The sequence below is a fragment of the Giraffa tippelskirchi genome, chromosome 8 (genome assembly GCF_054371585.1).
Source record: "Giraffa tippelskirchi isolate mGirTip1 chromosome 8, T2T-mGirTip1v1.2.pri, whole genome shotgun sequence".
NCBI lineage: Eukaryota > Metazoa > Chordata > Mammalia > Artiodactyla > Giraffidae > Giraffa > Giraffa tippelskirchi.
In genome coordinates, this window is record NC_137282.1 from 161971584 (window position 1) to 161991751 (window position 20168).

Genomic DNA, 20168 nt, shown 5'->3' on the forward strand with positions numbered 1-20168 from the left:
TTCCTTCTTTCTTCCCTCCCTCCCTCCTTCTTTCTTTTCTTTCTTTCTTTCTTTCTCTCTCTCTCTCTTTCTCTCTCTTTCTCTCTTTCTTTCTTTTCTTTCTCTGGCCCCAGAGTTCCTTGCTGGGCTCACCGCCCGGCCTGGCCCCAGGCGTCCGACCTGGGAGGCTGGGGTGCACTGGGCCCCCGCATGGGTAGGAGCAGCGAGAGCTTGGGTTGCCTTGGCCTCGGTTTCCCCTTCTGCCGATGAAAAGGGTTTGATTCAATCAATTTGTTCTCAAATTCTGGTTTTCTTTCAATGGTTTTATTCAAACTGTTGACTAAAAAAATATAGTCACAACCCCAAAGGAGAGTTATTTGGTGTCAATGTTTAGAACTCCAAGCCCAGGAGACAGCATCTCAGTATCTCTGAGAAAACTGCTCCAAGGAGGTGGGTCGGGGAGTCGGGCTATATACAAGTTGACAACAAAGGGAGCAGGAGTCTGAACATCAGTGATCAGATATCAAATTAAAGGAATTTAGTGTCCTGTGTATGGGACGATGCAAGCCTCTGGGCTCACTGAATCCATTCCTTTCACATGCACCTCAGCTGCCTGGGGCCAAATCCTGTTTCCAGTTCACCTTAAGGACTGGCAGACGTTGCGGGCGGCTCCTTGGCTCCTTCGTGCACTCCCCCAGCTCCTCAGCAACCTCCTTGTGGTGGGGGTGGGGGTAGGGGGTGGCAGCAGCCGCTAGATCGAAGTTTGGGAGCCCTCATTTACACTTGGAGACCAGAAATCCCTGATGGCTGTGGCATTTCTTGTTGATTGATACGGCAGGAGATACTTTTGTCTCACAAAACAAAAACACACCCTACGGAGCCTTGTCCACTGAGCTCCATGCCCTGCATGCCCGGCAGACCTCGCTCCCAGGGGATCACCAGATGCGACTCTCCCCGAGGCCCCTTTCAGCTCTTAGCAGGCTGGGCTCCTGCGGCTGGAACTTTCAGGCAAGACCCCAGGGGAGGCGGCGGATGTAATGGGGCGGCATGGCCGCTCCTGTCTGAGCTCCAGAGCAGAGGCTCAGGGGACAGGAAAGAAGCACAGATGGCAACTGCACATGCTGCGGGCCCGGAGCCTCGAGCCTCAGTTTACCTAAAATCGAGTTGGGGAAACAACTCCGGGGGTGTTTGCACCCACCCAGGCCCACCCTGAGTGGTGAGGTTGGAGTGGTAGGCCCCACTGAGGTTTTTGCTGTTTGTTTGCTTTTTTTTCCAGTGCAGTGGGAAGTTATGGAAAGGTTTTAAATACAGGCTCAGCATGATCTGATTTACACACCTGAAAGATTTACATTTTTGAAAGACTCTAGGACTTCCCTAGTGGTTCAGGGGTTAAGACTCCTCACTCCCAATTCCAGGGCCTGGGTTCAACCCCCGGTTGGGGAAGTAAATCCCACATGCCTCGCAGCATGGCCCCCCAAAAATTTTTTTAGTAAATTAAAAGACTCTAGTGTTAGGTTGAAGAGTAGATTGGGAGGATAAAGCCTAATGGAGGAAAAACTGGAAATGTCTGAGCTTATTCACTAGTCTTACTGAGAGATGACAGGATACCCAAGAGAAGGGAACCTCTGTCCACACAGAACCTGGCACAGGAATGTCCAAGCAGCACCGATCATAGTAGCCCCCGGTGGAAGCACCCCTGATGGCCACCTGCTGACCCGCGGATAAACACTATGTGGGTTATCCATGAACGGAAACCTCAGTCACACAGAGTCGGGAGACCAGCAGGGGGAGCTCTCACCCCTGCAAGGCCAGCGCGCACACGTGGAAGGCGCCGACAGTCTGGTGAGGACCAGCCAATGAGAAGCTGGGGGCTCCGTCTACTAAGGCCGCGCACCTTCCTCTTCCCTCTACGAAAGCTGCTTTCCCTGCCTGCAGTGGCCTGCGCATGGCCACTAGGCTTGAAACTTGCAGTTGCGATTTTCTGCTGATGCTGAGTAGACTCGTCTTTGCTGGGAAATACCTGGCAGACTTTCCACTTTTGGCCAACCTTTGGGCGGCCCGTGCGGGGTCCAGAGAAGACCCCTGGCTGCTGAGCAGATTGGTGCAGTTCCCACCCTGAGCTCATCGTCACTCACTGCTTTTCTCGAGGACCCTGGATTCTGAAGGTGCGTTTTTCTCCTGAGCCCATCTTCTTTGCGTTTTCAAGCTCTCCAGGTTTTAGTCAGGACGTTTGCTAAAGCTTTGTCCTCTCTGGTCAAGGTCTTGTTCTGCGTGCGAGGACTCATTTGGCACTTTGGTCTGATTTGAGATCAAGCCGATCCAGCTGGCACTGCTTGCCTTCGGACGGCGACTTTGGAACACACCTTCACCCCAGCTCCTCTGGGACCAGACTGCCCCCTTAGAACTGCTGGTCTTGGGCCTGTGGGCTGTTTGAGCTGTTTAGGCTGTTTGAAAACGACTCTCGGGAGTTCCCTGGTGGTCTAGTGGTTAGGATCCAGCGCTTTCTCTTCCAAGAGCCTGAGTTCAACCCCTCCCTGAGGGACTGAGATCCTGCAAGCCAAGCGGCAAAAAAAAAAAAAAAAAAAAATTAGCCACTTACCCCTCTCTGCCAAACAAACCAAAAATCACCTCTGAGGAACTGGATCCTCCTTATCCGAATACTTTGAGGGTGCCCCTCCCTCCTACTTTGTTGTTGTTGTTATTCAGTTGATAATTTGTGTCCGATTCTTTGTGACCCCATGGACTCTATCCCACCAGGCCCCCCTGTCCATCACTATCTCCCGGAGTCTGCCCAAGTTCATGTCCATTGAGTTGGTGATGCTATCCAACTGTCTCATCCTTTGCCACCCTCTTTTCCTTTTGCCCTCAATCTTTCCTTGTATCAGGGTCTCTTCCAGTGAGTTGGCTGGAGGAGAGAATGGCAAACCACTCCAGTATTCTTGCCACGAGAACCCCATGAACAGTATAAAAAGGCAAAAAGATATGACACGGAAAGATAAGTCCCCCCAGGTTGGAAGGTGTCCAATGGGCTACTCGGGAGGAGGAGAGGTCACTTACCAATAGCTCCCTTCTACGAATAGCCTCCTAGTACCTGTCTGATATTATGTCTTGAACCATGACCTTCCTCATGCACGTTTCTAACTAAATGGACTCACCTGACCAGAGTCCGTTTAGCACAGCAGGAGCAGGGACCCAGCCCCTGGCCACCCAGGGCCGTCTCCATGGTGGCCCCAGACATGGGGGCTACCCCAGCCCAAACTTATTTTCTTAAAACTGAATTGGACAACGATTCCTCTAAAATTTCCAGAACTGAATGGAACACCTATTTCTATTGGTATTTTGAGGCTTCCAAATGTTGTCAGGAGCCTAAAACTGCCCCTGTGTAATATGAGATGTTAAGATTCACGGAGGCAAACAGACAAAGATAAAGCGGCTCCTGAAGCCTCAGGCCCTGCTTCCCAGCTTGTTTGTCTCGGCTCAGCCCCCAGCACCATCGCCCCCTCTCGGTCCCTACCCCCGGCCCCCCTCTACACCCTCACACTCATTCTCTTGCCCAGCTTCCCGTTTCCTCTCATCTGGTCAGACCCTGTCCTTTTAAACTTACGCTTCTGAGGACCCAGAGGCTGAACCTGTTTTTATGCTCCATGGACTAAAGCTCAGTTGTGAGCCACAGCCAAAGACTCTCCTAAAGTAACCGAAGACCTCACTCACACATCTGCTGAGGAATTTTGTACAGTCATGCAAACCTATCCGCCTGATTTCTCAGGCTTATATCAGCTAGTTCACATGCTTGTCAGTGAAGCCAGCCTCAGCATTCAGTCTGCCATGAACTGGCAAGATCCTGGGTCTCTAGGATTACAACTGGGAGACCTGGGCATTAATTTATATGATCGGACCCGGGCGATCATTCAGTGACATCATCAGGCCATTCCTAGGACTTTCCCAAAGCCTGCTTTTTGTTGTTTGTTTAATATTTATTTATCCAGCTTGCTGCACCAGATCCGAGTTGCAGCACACGGGATCTTCGATCGTCACTGCAGCATGGGGTTCTTTAGTTGCAGCCTGCAAACTCTTAGGTGTGGCATGTGGGACCTAGTTCCCTGACTAGGGATTGAACCCCGGCCCCCTGCACTGGGAGCGTGGAGTCTTAGCCACTGGACCACCAGGGAAGTCCCTAGCAAGTACCTTTTTGCCTCTACTTGGGGAGAAAAACAACTCATCTGGACAGTAATGCCGCAGGATTTACTGCTTTCCTGTTTCTGACAAATCCTAGAGGCTGACCTGTCCAGTACCAAGTTCCCCAGAGGCTCTGCTGTGTTGCAACATGTGGATGAAGTTGCCTCTCTGCTCTCCTTCTCAAGCCTCCGCACAGGAAGACTGCCTCCAGTCTGCCTCCAGTCGCTAGGGCTTTTAGCCTTAAAGGGACATAACGTCCAAGAAAAATTGCAGTTTGCCCAAAACCAGATTCCATATTTAGGGCATCTGATATCAGAACCAGAGCTCCACCAAGGTCCAGATAGACTTCATAATGTCCCAGGTTTTCCCAAACCCAAAACTCAGCACCAACTGTCATATTTTTCTCGGGCTAGCTGGTTATTGCTATAACTGGATTCCAGATTTCTGTTTGGGTCAAACCTCTGTATGTTTTACTAAAGAGTAACAACCCAAGCCAATCTTATGGGAAGAATAGGACTACATAGACTGTAAGGCCTTAAAGGAGAGTTTGCTGAGCCCACCTGCCCTCTGGCATCCAGTTATCTGATTCCCGGTTTCCTTTTTATACAAGAAAAGGAAGAGAATGCCCTCGAGGTGTTACCCAAAACGGCAAGACCATCACTGACCCGTAGGGCATCATAGCCAGCAGCTTCCGCTTGGCATGGGGGCTCCCTCCGTTGCCTGACGGGCGTTCCCGCCACTGCCCTTTGGTTCTGGAGCTTTTGAAGGAGTACAGTTGGTGACAGGTGGGCGCTGGGGCTCGAGACGGAGCAGTCCAGTCCCTGGACCCAGAAGTGTCACCCGTGTGGACAGCAGAGGCCTGGAGCGAGGTAGGTCCAGATGGTGAAACACAAGTCGAGAGTCACGGGAGGGGAGGGTGCCCATGTGCCGGGAGGGCCCCGGGCATGCTGCCTCGTGTGGGACTTCCGCGGCGGGCTGGCCCGTGGGCAGAGGCGGCAGTCATCTTGAGGTGTCAACTTGGCTGCTGTCACGGAGATGGCCCAGGCCACCATCCCGATCGGGCACCTTCCTGCCTTCCAGCAGCTGGCCCTCAACCACTCTTCCCCACCCCTCCAATCCCAGACAGGGCCCTGCGCTTACCTGTGCCTGTGCTCCCCTGTACCTGTGCTCCCCTGTACCTGCGCTCACCTGTGCCTGCGCTCACCTGTTCCTACGCTAACCTGTAGCAGTGCTCCCCTGTACCAGTGCTCACCTGTGCCTGCGCTCACCTGTGCCTGCACTCCCCTGTACCAGTGCTCACCTGTGCCTGCGCTCACCTGTGCCTGCGCTCCCCTGTTCCTGTGCTCACCTGTACCTGTGCTCTACTTGACACTGATGGTGAGTGGTTTCCAGCCTGTGTGCCCCACTAGTACAGGGGTTCTCTCTTTTCTCTAAACTTGTATTTGTAGCCAGGCTCTGCGTACACAGCAGGCAGACAGACAGGTAGTTACTGGAGGAAAATTTTAGAGCTGGTCCAGCCTCTTCACTATTTGAATCATCTTCCCTACCCCTGACCCCAGGGTTTAAGCCCCAGTGACCGAAACCCCAGGTGGCATTCTGGGTCTGGACCTACAGTGAGGCACACCCAGCGAAAAGGGCACAGGAGTGAATTCCACTGGCCTGGTTTCCACTCTTGATTCTGCCCTGACTCACAGCTTCTCTCTCTCTCTCTTTTTTTTTTTTATAAATTTATTTATTTTAATTGGGGGCTAATTACTTTACAATATTGTAATAGTTTTTGCCATACATTGACATGAATCAGCCATGGGTTTACATGTGTTCCCCTTCCTGGACCCCCCACCCACCTCCCTCCCCATCCCATCCTTCTGGATCATCCCATTGCCCCGGCCCTGAGCCCTTATCCAGCTTCAACTCCCTGAACTATTTCATTTTTTAGTATTTTTTAAAAATAATAATCCCATGTCCTAGAAGGTATGTTCACTTCCTGGCCTCCAGGTGGCGCTAGTGGTAAAGAATCTGCCTGCAGTGCAGGAGACAGGGGAGATGTGAGTTCAGTCCCTGGGTTGGGAAGATCCCCTGGAGAAGGAAATGGCAACCCCCTCCAGTATTCTTGCCTGGAGAATCCCAGGGACGAGGGACCCTGGTGGGCTGCCGTCTCTGGGGTCACACAGAGTCGGACACGACTGAAGCGACTTAGCAGCAGCAGCAGCAGCACAGTCCTGAGGGAGGGAAAGCGCCGGCTGCAGCCCCTCCTAGCCCTCCCGTCTCACCCGAGTGGGGGCGGGGGTGGGGTGGAGCAACTCGCAGACCCGGGCACAGCCCCACTGAGAGGCCTAACAGACGTTTCACCACCACACCGAAGGGCACCACGTCAAGCACAGGTGACAGTGGGAAGAACCGAGAGCCTTATCTAAGAGAAAAACTCGAGGAGAACCCAGAGAGGATGCGGGGCGGGAAAACAAGGACAGAGGGAAATTCAGCCTCCCACACCTCCTGCTGCAGCAGAGAGCAAACACAGCTTAACTTCCAGCCACACAAACAAGCCTCACACTAAAAGCATGTTTACTTATACCCAGGACAGCCTGTCCCATCTTTCAACAAAAAGTTACAAAGTATACTACAAAGGGAAAAAACACAACTTGAAGAGACAGAGCAAGCATCAGAGCCAGACTCTGATATGGCGGAAACTGCAGCATTATTGGCCCAGGAATTAAAATAACTATGATTAACATGCTAAGGGCCCTAACTGAGAAAGTGGATGACCTGAGAGAACTCGCTCAGTCGTGTCCGACTCTGCGACCACATGGACTGTGCAGGCCAGAATACTGGAGTGGGTAGCTGTTCCCTTCTCCAGGGGATCTTCCCAACCCAGGGACTGAACCCAGATCTCCCGCATTGCAGGTGGATTCTTCACCAGCTGAGCCACCAGGGAAGCCCACTTGTGAGAAAAGGTGGGTAATACAAGCAGAGATGGAAACTAAGAAAGAATCAAAAGGGATGCCTAAAATAGAAAATAATGTAACTGTGAGACAACTACAAAAGGTGTAACATACAAATAATAGCACTATCAGAAGGAAAAGAGAAAGGAACAGAAGAAATATTTGAAGTAATAATGGCTGAGAATTTCCCCCAATTAATGATAAACACCAAACCACAGATCCAGGAAGCTCAGAGAGCACTATGCAGGCAAATACCAAAAAAATAAACAAACCTACACTAAGACATGTTATATTCTAACTGCAGAAAAATCAAGGAAAAGACTGACTTGAAAAAAGCAGAGGAAACAAACACCTTACCCCCAGAGGGACAGGGATAAAATTCCATCTGACATCTCACAAATCATGCAAGCAAAACTGAAAAATCTCTTCAACTTAGAATCCAGTGAAATTATCCTTCAAAAGTGAAGCGACATATACTTTCTCAGACAAACAAAAACCAAAGGAGACACCCCCTTCCCGACTACAAGGACCAGCAGTCTGAGTCAGTGCTGTGCATGGGCTGCACGTGGGAACAGTCCAGGACTCACGGATGGCCTGAGCCTGACCAAGTGATGACCACCCGGGCTCCTGGGCCACAGGACAGCCCAGCTGGAGGGCTGCATTGTCTATGGGAAGCCCCCGCCCTCGGCCCACCCACCCACAGCTGCATCCTTCCCAGGCCTGTGGGCTTGTGCCCTAAACCTCGGGCTCTGCAGCCTCCCAGGCTCAGGTTGCGGCCTCTGGTTGTGACTTTGTGTCTCTCGACAGTCCAGTCGTGGGAGAGCTGAGACCACCGGCGACACTGGGCAGCACTCCTCAGAGCTCCTTGTGAGTCAGCTTGTCTGCAGGCCCCCGAGTCCTTCTCTGCACAAGCGGGACAGGGTCCTGATCCCAAACTCTACCCTCAACACCTGGAAGAAAATGGAGCTGTCCAGAGTGCTGGAATCGCTGAGCCTGGGCGGAGTCCTGTTCAGCCCGAGGGGCTGTGCCCTACAGGCCTCGAGCACACGAGGGCCAGAGCCCCAGCTTCAGGAGGAGCCTGATCCAGGCCAGACAGGAGGGCGGTGGCTCCTCTGCTCTCCTCACGAGCTGGAGAGCAGACGGGGAGCGAGGCCTTCGGGCTGACTGCCTGGCTGTCTGCTGCAAACCCACCTCAACCTGGACCAGCCCCTCCCCCGGGCCAGTCCTCCTGTATTCACATGCAAGTTCATTTATCCAAGCCATTAATGTTTTGACTCCTGATGGAATGTTAGGATTTGGGTATGGAAATATGGATAATAAGTATTTATTAAACAAACGTATTTATGGGGCAGTTAGTGTGTGCTTGAATGGTGCGAGAGCTGGAAAGGTGAATAGAGTATGCCCCTTGTCCTCCAGGGGCAGTAACTGGTTGGAGAGGCATTCACACGTATTTATTATGTGCCCAGAACCCAGCAAGTCATAAAGAAGCGTCTCTTTACTGTTAATCGGTGTGTGGGGCAGACGGGTGTAGAGGCTGGGCCCTAGACATATGTCATGTTGTTCATATATTCAAGAGATCAGTCTGGATGCTGACTGTAGGAGGGCAAGACAGTTGGGAGGCTGAGACTGGCAGTGACCAGAAAGAGAGGAAGGTGGCCAGCAGTGGTTGTAGACTGGAGACAGTGGGGAGGGGCTACAGAGCCATTTTGATGAAGTATTGTGGAGAAAAGCTGAAGTTTACACATATAGAAGTTACACTGAGCCTTCAAAAGTTAATGCAACATTTTAACCTAAATGGCTTGTTGGAAGAGCTTCATGTTGCTTTCACACGTAGACCATTAGAAGCACAGCAGTCACTTTGCAGCTTTGGAGTACCAACCAAGGAGAGGCCCACCTCTGACGTTGCAGGTCTAAGAGAGGCCACTGCCTACTGACTTGGGTGGTGCCCATGAAGCAATGCCTTAAGCATCTACATTCTAATATGATATTTTTAAGTTGTATCTAAGTGCCTTATTGTGATTTAGGAAATTGGTAGTTTTGTGATCAATTTGCTATTCCTTTATCATTCTTCCTATTTAAAATAATGGAAGATTGGTGTCCCTTAGAGTATTTGCAGAGGTAATCTGACATTTGAGGCACAGGAGTAATGGTGAAACCTGTCTCTTAGTTTTGGATTAGATTTACACGTGACGGAGCGGGCTGCCATCTCCTCCTTTAGGGGGCTGAACCCTCCTCTTGTGTCTCCTGCATTGCTAGGTGGATTCTTGACCACTAGCACCACTTGGGAAAACCCCGACTTACACATACTTATCTTCTAAATTGGGCTTCCCAGGTGGCTTAGTGGTAAAGAATCCACCTACAATTCAAGAGATGTGGGTTCGATCTCTGGGTTAGGAAGATCCCTGGGGAAGGCAATGGCTACCCAGTTCAGTATTCTTGACTGGGAAATCCCACAGACAGAGGAGCCTGGCAGGCTACAGTCCATGGGGTTGCAAAAGAGTTGGACACGACTGAGTACACACGCATCCATGCATCTTCTAAATTATTTAACTTCTATTCTTCCAATCTTATAGTAAAATTGATGCTCCAGAACGTTGTACCAAATACTCTGTTGCTTTGCATCCTCTCTGCATAGAATTGGGCTGTGCAGACTCCAGTTTGAGAAGTGTGTAGTAGTATAGTAGTTGGAGTTGGTCAGAAAGATTAGATGGAAAAACGAATTATCACTATAACTTCCAATAGCAACAAATTATTAAAATTGTTTCCAAAAGGCTATTTTTCTTTCTTTTCTTTTTTTTTGGTTGCGCCGGCTTGTGAGATCTTCATTTCCCCAACCAGGGGTTGAACCCTGGCTCGAGAGAGTTCATTCCAGGCAGTGCACCTTTCCTGTACCCATCAGAGAGCTTCGGCTGAAGTTCCGGAGGCCTAGCTCCGCCCCCGGCTAGCCCCGCCCCTACCCGGGCCGCCTCCGCACGTGCGCCCAGCCAGCACTGCGCACGCCCACGGGGTGGGGGCGGGGCGAGGGAAGGGGCGGGGCGAGCCGAGCCGGCAGGGTCTGCGTGAGGAGAGCATGGCCACGCTGCGCCGCCTGCGAGAGGTGCCCCGGCACCTGCTAGTCTGCGAGAAGTCCAACTTCGGCCATGACAAGTCGCGCCACCGGCATATCGTGGAGACGCACTATCACAATTACAGGGTGAGTCCTGGCCCTGGGTCCGCGGATCGCGCACCCTCTCTCCCGCGGAAGTGGGAGGCTGGGGGGGTGCCGGGCACTGCCCCGGGGGCCCGCCCTCGTCGCATGTAGGGGCGGGGCCCTCGCTCGGCATGCTGGGAGCTGTAGTCTCTTCTTGGCTCCAGGGGCGTGTGTTTGCTCGCTTCAGGACCACAAGTCCCAGGGTGCACCGGTGCGGGGGCGGTGCCCCACCGTCGGAGGGCGGGGCAGGTTCACGGGGCCTCTGGTCCCTAACTGTGGCTTAGCCCCGCCCCAGGCGTGCTGCGTCCCGGAGGCGGGGCCGGGAGACGAGGGCGGCCCGGGTCGGGGGCGGGGCCAGACGGGGAGGGGCGGGACCAGAAGGCGGAGGAAGGGGCGGGGCCGGGGCGGGACGGCAGCGTTCTTTCCCCGCCGCGGGCTTCCTGCGCCCGCCGCGCGCTGACGCGCCTCTCCGGATCGTCGAGCCCAGTCCCGCCCGGGAGCTGCTTGCTTCTCTGAACCGCTTACGGGCGCTAGTTTGATCTCTGAGAAGCTCTTCCTTCTGCCCGCTGCCCTCCGCCTTGTCCACCCAGAGCGCCAGGGCGGCATTTGGGCAGCTTGTGGCAGCAATTCGCCTCGGTGGCCTTGCCCACAGCGATGTTTGCCGGTGTTTCCTGGAAGCGTCGCCCGCCCCGGGGCCTTTTTCGCGGCTGAGGCGTCAGTGGGGTTAGTTACTGGACCTGCTGAGAGGAGGAGACACCCCGAGCCCCGGGCGGTGTCTACTGGGAAGGCATCACCGACCCTTGAAAGTGGGGAGGACTCCAGACTAGACCTTGAAATGGAAGTGCGTGAAGCCTCTCACACCTTCAGTTTGATCAGCCTAATCTCAACTCAGGCCTCGCTGGCCAGTGCCTCAGACACAAGTGGTGACCCCGGCCCCTCCGCGACACTCTGGTGTCCCCGCTTTGGGAGAGTGGCCTTTTTCAAGGTGTGGAGCAGCCGGGCACCGCTTGAAACCTGTCAGGGTGAACATCTCTGGATGGAGAGCTCATCACAGACAGCCGTCTGGGAGGTGCATCGTGTCGGCCCGTCCCACGAGCAGAGCTTTCCTGTCAGGACAGTAGGAACACCCAGCTGACTTCTGCTTCCATGCAGCCTCTTAATAACCAGTGTCTCTAAATTCCTTATGCCCTAAGGGACAGTTCCTCTGATTCCAGCCTGGTACCAGGAAACACAGATCTGGGGATATTCACTTGTTGTTGAGTCCCTAACTCGTGTCTGACTGTTTGTGACCCCCTGGACTATAGCCCACCAGGCTCCTTCTGTCCGTGGGATTTCCCAGGCAAGAGTACTGGAGTGGGTTGCTGTTTCCTTTTCCAGGGGATCTTCCTGATCCAAGGATGAAACCTGGGTCTCTTGCATTGGCAGGCAGATTCTTTACCACTGAGCCACCAGGGAAGCCATCGTTTGTACTGTATGTCCCTAAAAATTAATTAATGTAGTGACAGGAACAGGGCATCAAATATATTGCTTATTTTCAAAAGATAAAACGCAAGCAAGAGTTTCCCATTAAAATTATTATTTTTTCATTCAATTTTCCTATACTGTACACTTGAATTCAGAAATGGAAAGCTTGAATTGTCGAATTTCTTTCCTGAGATTAGTAAATTAATTTCAGAGTTCTGTTGAAAGCTGTGGAGGAATGGTTAGTAGCCTTCATTATATATGAATCACATGCTGTACATGTGAAACTAGTATAATAGTGTAAGTCAACCATGCTTCTATTATTAATAAAAAAATAAGTTTATATATATATATATTCCAATAGGTTTCCTTTCTGATTCCTGAATGTGGGATACTGTCAAAAGAACTGAAAGATCTGGTCATGGAATTTGGACCCTATTACTTTGTGAAGGATTTACCTCTTTATGAGTTAATCACACACGAATTCATCAGTACTTTTGTCAAGAAAGGTAAGAAAAACCGCGCCGTGTCTGTGCACGTGGTGGGATGTGGAAGGCAAGGGAGGTCACACTGCTGTTCGAGGGCCCCTGCCTTGTTCGAATCAGACAGACGGAGCTCGTCTGTGAGGTCAGGCGTGCGCAGCCCTCCCTCCACCCCTCAGTAGCTCAGCCTGCTCTGTGCGTCCTTAGGTTTGGTTTCTGATTCCACGGGTCCACACGCGTCCCGTGGGGATGTTGTCACACAAGGTTCGTGGAGAAGAAAAGCTCTCCGGTGCCGTGTTCAGATGCACTGCCGTCGGGCGTGGCTGCAAGGACACTGCTCCCCGCAGTGCCGACAGCAGCTGTCTCTGCATGTTGGTCTGCTGATGGGGCCACACTGCCATCCACACGGCCAGGTGCTGACTGGGGCCCGGCGTCTTCCTCTTGGACTCTGCAGCCCTCACCATCCCATCTGTGTCTGCTGGGTTGATTGGCTTATTCTAGGTACTTCCTGGGAGCCACTTGTTTGAAACTATTCCAGCGTCTTTAAGGGTCCGCCCTCACTGCAGGCATCACTGCACAAGAGCCACTGGCCTCTTGTTGTCAGTCTCACCGACATGATTCCTTTCACCGGTTTTGAAACGATGCTGAGGAGTTCCCTGGCGGCCCAGTGGTTAGGGCTCCAGGCTTTCACTGCCCAGGGCCTGGGTTTAGTCCTTGGTCAGGGAACTAGGGTGACACAAACTCCGTGGCGCAGCCAAAAACAGAAACGTTGGATGCTCGAATTGCTAATGATGCGGGCACAGGCCACGGCAGGCACTTTGACATGGGTGACTCGACGTAACCCCAGCAATAACACTGTGAAATGGGCCTGCAGCCCCTATTTTACAGGTGAGGAAATTGAAGCGCAGGGAGAGCGAGCAGCTCTCTTGACTTCACCCAAGTTCTTGGCAGGTTTGAGTCTTCACCCGGAACTCGGCCTCGCTGGGGTGTGCCTCTCTGCCAGCGTCTGCAGAGGTGCACGCGTTTGCTGCACAGTGGGAGTCAGCCTGCACAGACAGGCCCTGGGTGGGGACGTGGATGAGCTATGCCTGGCATTGCATGTCCCCCCCTTCACCTTGGCCGGTTTAGGGTTATTGAGTGAGCGGGACCTGTAACCTGGAAGATTGGTTATCATGTCAAAGTAATCCACTAACTTTTTGCAGGTGTGACTTTTTTTTTTCTTAATTTCTCCACTGGGCTGTCTTTCAGGTTCGTGCTACGCGCTGACATACAACACAAATATTGATGAGGATAATACTGTTGCCCTGCTGCCAAATGGTAAGCACACTCATTTTTCCTTCATTCTTAAGGAAATGCATACTGTAAAAAAGAAAAAAGTCAAGTCATACAGGTGTGAGTAAAGTGATGGTCCACCCTTTCATCCGGCTCCCCCAGACTCATTCCCGTTCTTAGCAGGCACTCTTATTAGCAGGTAGGTATTTATTCTTCTAGACACATTCTATGAATTTAAAAATCACACATGCAGGTTGTTCTTTTAAAAAAGAAACGTATATTATGTCACACTCTATTGTTTCTCAGTTTTCTTCTTTTCCCCAAGATCTATATCCTAGACATCGTTCCATATCAGTGAATACAGTTTTAATTTACTATTTTTAATGTCTTGAAAATATCCCAAAGGAGTGTACCATAATATATTCTTTCTTTAATAAAAAGTTAGATAATTTCTAGTTTCACTATAATAAATGTGTTTGTACATGTAATTATAAGTAATACTCGTTTATAAGTAGGGTATATATGGGTAAATAATATACTCGTATTATAAAATGATCTTTATGTGCATTGGTATTTAAGTGCTCAATTTACCTTGCTTTCTCTTAGAGAACACGTTATATTTTTACTTTATTTTTTAACACCAAAAACATGAGAACATGTTCTGTGTTTAATGTCTCTTTATGGGAATTATTACTTGATTTATAGGGAAGTTAATTTTATCGCTGGATAAAGACACTTACGAGGAAACCGGGCTCCAGGGCCGTCCGTCTCAGTCCGGCAGGAAGACCACGCGGTTCAGTGAGTGCTGCGCTCTCCCCATCACTGTCTAACAAAAGCCAGTGGTCTCAGCGGGTTCAGGTTCACGTGAGTGAACTGCTTCTGTTCTCTTTGTGAGGAAGCAGCGTGGCTTTCTCTTGTCTTTAAAATTCCTCATCAGAGAGGATGAGAGACTGCTGTGCAGCCAGGTGTCTGTAGCGACTGCGCCTCACAAAGGTCGTGGACTTGGAGCTGGTCTTAGATATGTATGTTTCGGGTCACAAGTTCGAAGTAATGAACCCAACTTGTTCTTTTTTTTTTTAATTTTGCATTGAAGTGTGGTTGATTTGCAGCGTTGTGTTAGTTACTGCTGTACAGCAGAGTGACTCAGTTATACATATGTGTACATTGTTTTTCGTATTCTTTTTCATGATGGTTTATCACAGGATATTGACTGTAGTTGCCTGTGCAATACTCCAGACCCTGTTGTTTACCCAGTCTACGTATACACATTTTTATCTGCTCCAACTTGGTCTTAGTAAAGAATTCCCTTTAATTTTAAAGTGGTATGATTCCAGTAGAAATCACCCATGACTGAGATGTAGCTGTGCCGACGGTCTGCTGAACGTCGGTGGTCACGGCTGCCACCTGTATGGCTTGATTAGAGACGCTCTCTGCCCTTGGCCTTTGACTGAGAAAAGTGTGAATTTAAAGCACCTGTTGCGATTAGCTCGATTGCTGAAATGCCCATCAAAAGCAGAGTTTTGATTTGGTAAACCAAAGGGAGGGGAAGGAGGACAAAGTGACTTTTTTCTTCCATGAATTTTCCAAAACTCCTGATGTTTTTAATCCAGCATGTATTGCACAGTGCAAGCTGCGTGTGTATGAACGAAATATTTATTCCTCTCCATTTTTTAAAGTTGTTTCCATTGATCTGGTGGATTTATCCTCTAACCTGGACTCTAAGAAGTATAAGAGAGTATCTTGGGCCTTCAAAGAGAAGAAGCCATTGAAGTTTGATTTTCTTTTGGCGTGGCATCAAACAGGTATGAAAAATAAATTGTGTAATAACGATACAGTGGTGTTGAAATCTAGTTGTTAGTTGCAGGGGCTTAGTGAGGATGACATGATGATTCAGGCCACTGGTCAGGGATGCTGTGTACCTACATGGATATAGCTATCCGCCACTTCTTTGCCACCCACAGACCATAGCCCGCCAGGCTCCTCTGTCCATGGGATTCTCCAGGCCAGAACACTGGAGTGGGTAGCCATTCCCTTCTCCAGGGTTCTTCCTGACCCAGGGATCGAACCTAGGTCTCCCACATTGAAGCCAGATTCTTTAGTGTCTGAGCCAGCAGGGAAGCCCTTATGTTACTTAAGTTTTACCCAAAAAAGTGAAAATAGTGCTCGGCATGTGTCTTGCAGCAAGCTTCCATGGAGGTGGTGGGCACCCCAGGAGCGAGAGGGCACCCCCAGGCTCCTTCCCCCAGAACTGCACTCAGCATCTTAGCCTTACGCCGTCAGAGCTTTGAACTGGGTCTGTGAGCATCTGTGCTTTATCTTGATGTATTTCATGCATCTGTTAGCAAGCTGTGTCTTAAGGTGATTGCTTTTTCACGTTGTGCCATTTCGACCTAACCAAAGGTTTGGTAGGGACACTCTGCTTTGGGATAGCAGGGAGCCTGTAAGCTTTGTTAAGGAACCTGCTCAGTCCCTCTGGCATCCGCGTAGTTCAGGATCGTCCAGCCATGCAGCCATCTGGCTCCCTCTCCCCGGGTTACGTGTCCATCCAGAGCTCTGGAGGATGGTCTCATAGCAGCTGACCTTTCCCGTTTCTCTCCTTCCTCCCTCCAGCTCAGCTCCAGCAGCCTTGGCCAGAAAGTGTTAAAATAACATTTCTAGTGACGCACACAAACTGCCTCCTTGTCATTGCAGAGTCATAATCAGGCATATCGTTAAATGTCAGATTAAATTTGTCATAACGTCTACTTGATTGGAACGATACGTTGTTCACTATACATTTTGATCTGTTTACAACCACCATGTGCCTCACTCCTTTTCGAAGCGTTATCTTTGGCCCAAACCAAGACTATAAGGAATCAGGGCATGGTGGTTACCGTGATGGGGCGCTCTCTCCTGGAGAAGAGGAAAGCCCTGGGGCCGTTTTGGAAGTAGGCCCCTCGGGCTGCTCTCCCTGGGAAGCTCATGGTCCCGGGGTCCGGCAGGGCTCCTGCATGAACCCTGGCTCCGCAGCACCTCAGTGCAGCTTCTGTGTGGTGTGGACACAGGGCCGAGAGGCTGGCATCTCAGTGGCCTGCAGTCTGTGGAAGGCCTCCCTGTGCGTTGGGTTCTGGAGAGCTCTGTGTTCTAAGGCTCCTAGGTATTTTAGGGGCTTGTTGAGACCTGGGAAAGGTCTGAGGTTTTTGCCCTACTTGCAAGCTACGAAGTTAGCCCGCACCGTCTCTTGGGCACCGGCAGGAGACACGAGACCCCTGGGTCAGAAGCAGAGGACCGAGTTACTCCCAGCAGCCGCCGCGGCCAGAGCGTCAGCGTCTGCGCCAGTTCACCGGGTCCTGGTTCCTGTGGGGGCCGCTCAGGCGGGGGCAGCTTTACAGAAGGGGCGGCCTGGAACCTCCGGAGTGCAGACCTTTTATCCTGGGCAGTGAGCCTGCTGATCTCTGCGCTGGAGGGAGGGGAGGGGGAGGGAGGTATTCTTTCTAATACGCTGGACTGTTAGCAAGCCTGCTCCCTGCTCCAGGGGGTCACTACTTCTGTCTTCCAAGGCCACCAGAAGATCCTTCAGGACCCACTGGATCTTACTGGGTTTCGAGGACAAGCTGGACCGAGGTTCTGCCCTTCAGCTCCTCTGTTTCCTTTTTCAAGAGCGTGCAGATAAGCGCAGATAAGCTCCTTTCTCTGTGTGCGTAGAGTTCACTGATTTTATTGAAGATAAGTAATGCCTTGGGTTTTACTCACTAGCTTGAAAGTTGCTTAGTAGAGCAGATGATGAGGGTAGTGTGGGTTGAATCTGAAAGCATTCGGATTTTCCAGGAAGATGGATTTGACATGACTTTGGCTTTAGGAGGTGGAAGCGACTTAAATGGTTTTACTTTGAGTAAAGCTTTGTACAGCGCCCTCGGTCTGACTTCACCCTCCCTGCTTCCCGAAACCCTCAGGCAGGAACCGGGTGGGCTCAGGGACTCTTCAAGCGGCCTTATTTGGTGTGTCTGAAGGTGCAGAAGGATCCACGATGATGTCATACTTTTCCGGTTACGGAATTCAGGAGCATCAGCCAAAAATAGCGCTGAGCACGACGTGGGATCTGCGGTGCCCGGTGCTGCGGAGCGGCCTGCTCGGGGGTGAGCCAGAGGCGGCCTGCAGCGCCCGCGAGCTCTTCGACTGGCTGGGCGCCGTCTTCGGTCACGCAGACCTGTGCGTACGAGGGCTCCCGGGTCCCGGTGGGCTGGGGCTGGCTTCTCGTTTCTAATGGGTCCCTGCGGGCTGGGGCTGGCTTCTCGTTTCTAATGGGTCCCTGCGGGCTGGGGCTGGCTTCTCGTTTCTAACGGGTTTAGTACTCCGAAAGGGGTGGATATAAAGGTGTTTTTTCTTTCTTACAGAAATAATGAGCCTTATAATTTCGTATCAACCTACTGCTGTCCTCAGCCAAGCACAGTGGTGGCCCAGGCTTCCTTGTGCACCGTGACTGGGTTCATCCTTCCGGAGAGGATATGTGTCCTGTTGGAGCAGCTGTGGTGAGAGCGCCTTTTGTTGCTCATTCTTTCTTGCTTGTCTGCACCTCCGTGATGTTCTGGGGGCAGTGCTCGTGATCCAGGTCCCACAGTCCTCCAGCACACTCTTTTCCCCCTCTTGCATGGGTTCCCGTGCAGTAAGGTCATCATCTTACGTGATGTAATTAGTTATCCCTGGTGATGTTGCCGCATCCTTGTCCTTTGGGAAGGAGAAGAGCTGGACTGTGCTTCTTGAGAACAAACTGCTTGCTCTTCTTGCCCTGCCTCGCCCCGACCGTTTCAGTGCAGTCAGAGTTACAGTATCACTTAAGAAAACAGCGGAGCTCCACGGAACATATTCTGATCTGTTTTATGTGTTGGAGTTCTGCAAAATGTTTCACTTTTTGAAATGGTTGGGAAAAGGAGTTGACCACCTCTGAATCCGCATCCTAAGATCCAGCCTAGCTCTAACATCTGTGAGTCCCTGGACACCAATGACGTGCCGCAGGCTGTGTAGTGTAAAGCGCCACTGAGCTTTCATTCCGGGAGGCGATATGTAAACCCGGCGTCAGGCCACCCCGGTCCCGTGCTGGGAAGACTCTAAAGTGAGCATGGTGCCTCCTAAGTCATCACTTGGAAAATGTCAAAGATGTAACTGTTGAGGCTTTTCCTTTTTAAATCCAGCATCCCTTTTTCACATTTATTGCTTTGTGCTTTGATTTTCCTCAGTAAGAAGATTGAGGTTTCAAAAATTTGATGAATTTTAAAAGAGAAACCTGATATTCTGCAGTGTTTCAGTTCATAGAACCCCCAAAAGCAGGACTCTTAAAGGGGGAAATGGTTCTTAACACAGTTTGTGGAGGTTTTCTGTCCTTTGAACCGTGTGTGCTCCTCCACGGTACGGGTAGGAGCCGCTGAAGGTTGTCCTGTGCGTCGTGGGGTGAGCCTTGACCGAGTTCACAGCGTAGCACCAGGAGTTGCATTTCTTCTGTCTTCTAGTTTTTATGAATAAAAACTTAGGTGGAAGCCTCATAGGAGCATCAGAAATACCACTTATCCTGAATAAGTAAAAGAGAAGATAAATATGACCATCCCTAAGTCTCCCTGTTTGTTAAGAAGTGTCTGTCTTTTTCAGTCACTACTTTGATGAACCAAAGTTGGCCCCATGGGTGACGCTGTCCGTTCAAGGCTTTGCAGACAGCCCTGTTTCCTGGAGAGAAAATGAACACGGCTTTCAGAAGGGAGGAGAACATTTATACAACTTCGTGATCTTTAATAATCGGGACTACTGGCTTCAGATGGCTGTGGGGGCAGACGACGACTGTCCGCCGTAATAAGCACGGAATTTACAGTCACGTTCGTTGATGTTTGTCTGTCATCTCTCCTGGTGGTGTGAGGACTGTGTGTTCACTCAGACTCGGATGCCGGTGGCATTGCTCAGATCAGCGCCCGCCAGCATCTGCTTTGCACTCGGGCCCTTCCTCTGGCTGCAGCCGGGCTTGCTGTCCAGCGGAAGCTCGTAGTCCGTGTCTCCTTGTCCATGTGAGCCCAGGGGGTGGGCGACTGCCTGTTGCCTTGGGCCAGGGTGGCCAGGGACCCGGGGTTCTGGGACCGTTGGATAAGATGTGTGCCGTGACTGTAGTTTTTTCATATAATAACAACAGACAGTCCTTACATCATACGTAGCAGAGCCAGTTCCTGCATTAACTGCTGTTCATGCGTTACCGCGCCTGAGTCTCACATCAGTCCTTTGAGGGAGCATAAGCTGCTGAGGTCATCCAGCTGGTGCATCAGGAGGGATGTTTAGGTGCTGAATATTGTTAAAAAGCAAGTTATGGTAACTTATAAGGGAAGAGAATCTGGAAAAAAACATATATAATATATATATATATGAAGAAAGTGAAAGTGTCAGTTGCTCAGTCGTGTCCGATTCTGTGTGACCCCATGGACTGTAGCCCACCAGGCTCCTCTGGCATGGAATTCTCCAGGCCAGAATACTGAAGTGGGTAGCCGTTCCCTTTTGCAGGGGATCTTTCCAACCCAGAGATTGAGCCCAGGTCTCCCACATTGCAGGCAGATGCTTTACCATCTGAGCCATACGTAATACACATACATATATATACACACACATGTAAAACTGAATCCCTGTTCTTTATACCCGAAACAAACGTGACATCGCAACTCA

At 50.9% G+C, this 20168-nt stretch overlaps 2 protein-coding genes and 1 long non-coding RNA gene across 13 annotated transcripts in view; 2 read left to right on the forward strand and 1 right to left on the reverse strand.

Moving 5' to 3' along the window:
- Positions 1-9869, forward strand: part of LYRM4 (LYR motif containing 4) — a 124136-nt gene extending 114267 nt beyond the window's left edge. The window contains exons 5-7 of one of the 2 annotated variants that reach the window (XM_081521170.1): positions 4766-5024; positions 5278-5532; positions 7399-9869. The gene's annotated coding sequence lies outside the window, so the exon portion shown is untranslated. Of the gene's footprint in view, positions 1-4765; positions 5025-5277; positions 5533-7398 lie in introns of those variants that run through there. The other variant, XM_081521171.1, reaches the window with a different exon arrangement.
- LOC145517868 (uncharacterized) lies at positions 285-3630 on the reverse strand. The gene is made up of 2 exons (XR_014062419.1): positions 3584-3630; positions 285-2529 (listed from the first exon to the last, which is right to left on the reverse strand). It is a non-coding gene; the product is annotated as an uncharacterized LOC145517868 (long non-coding RNA).
- Positions 9870-10136: 267 nt separating the features above from the next.
- RPP40 (ribonuclease P/MRP subunit p40) lies at positions 10137-19664 on the forward strand. Of its 10 annotated transcripts, none has more exons than XM_081521176.1 (8): positions 10137-10287; positions 12110-12254; positions 13476-13544; positions 14205-14297; positions 15176-15301; positions 17432-17687; positions 17873-18007; positions 19119-19664. In XM_081521176.1, the coding sequence occupies exons 1-8, from the start codon at positions 10165-10167 to the stop codon at positions 19315-19317; spliced, it is 1146 nt and encodes a 381-aa protein (XP_081377302.1). In that variant the 5' UTR covers positions 10137-10164; the 3' UTR covers positions 19318-19664. The 10 variants fall into 10 exon arrangements, with proteins under 10 accessions (XP_081377302.1, XP_081377305.1, XP_081377306.1 ...); XM_081521179.1 differs by having other exon boundaries at positions 17489-17687; XM_081521180.1 differs by having other exon boundaries at positions 17495-17687.
- The last annotated feature ends 504 nt before the right edge of the window (positions 19665-20168 follow it).

Bases quoted from the DNA above. Each gene is read 5' to 3' on its own strand.
- RPP40 (XM_081521176.1), top strand. From the start codon at position 10,165: ATGGCCACGCTGCGCCGCCTGCGAGAGGTGCCCCGGCACCTGCTAGTC. The intron at 13,545-14,204 runs GTAAGCACACTC...CTTGATTTATAG, and splicing joins TGTTGCCCTGCTGCCAAATG to GGAAGTTAATTTTATCGCTG. The intron at 17,688-17,872 runs GTGCGTACGAGG...TCTTTCTTACAG, and splicing joins GTCTTCGGTCACGCAGACCT to AAATAATGAGCCTTATAATT.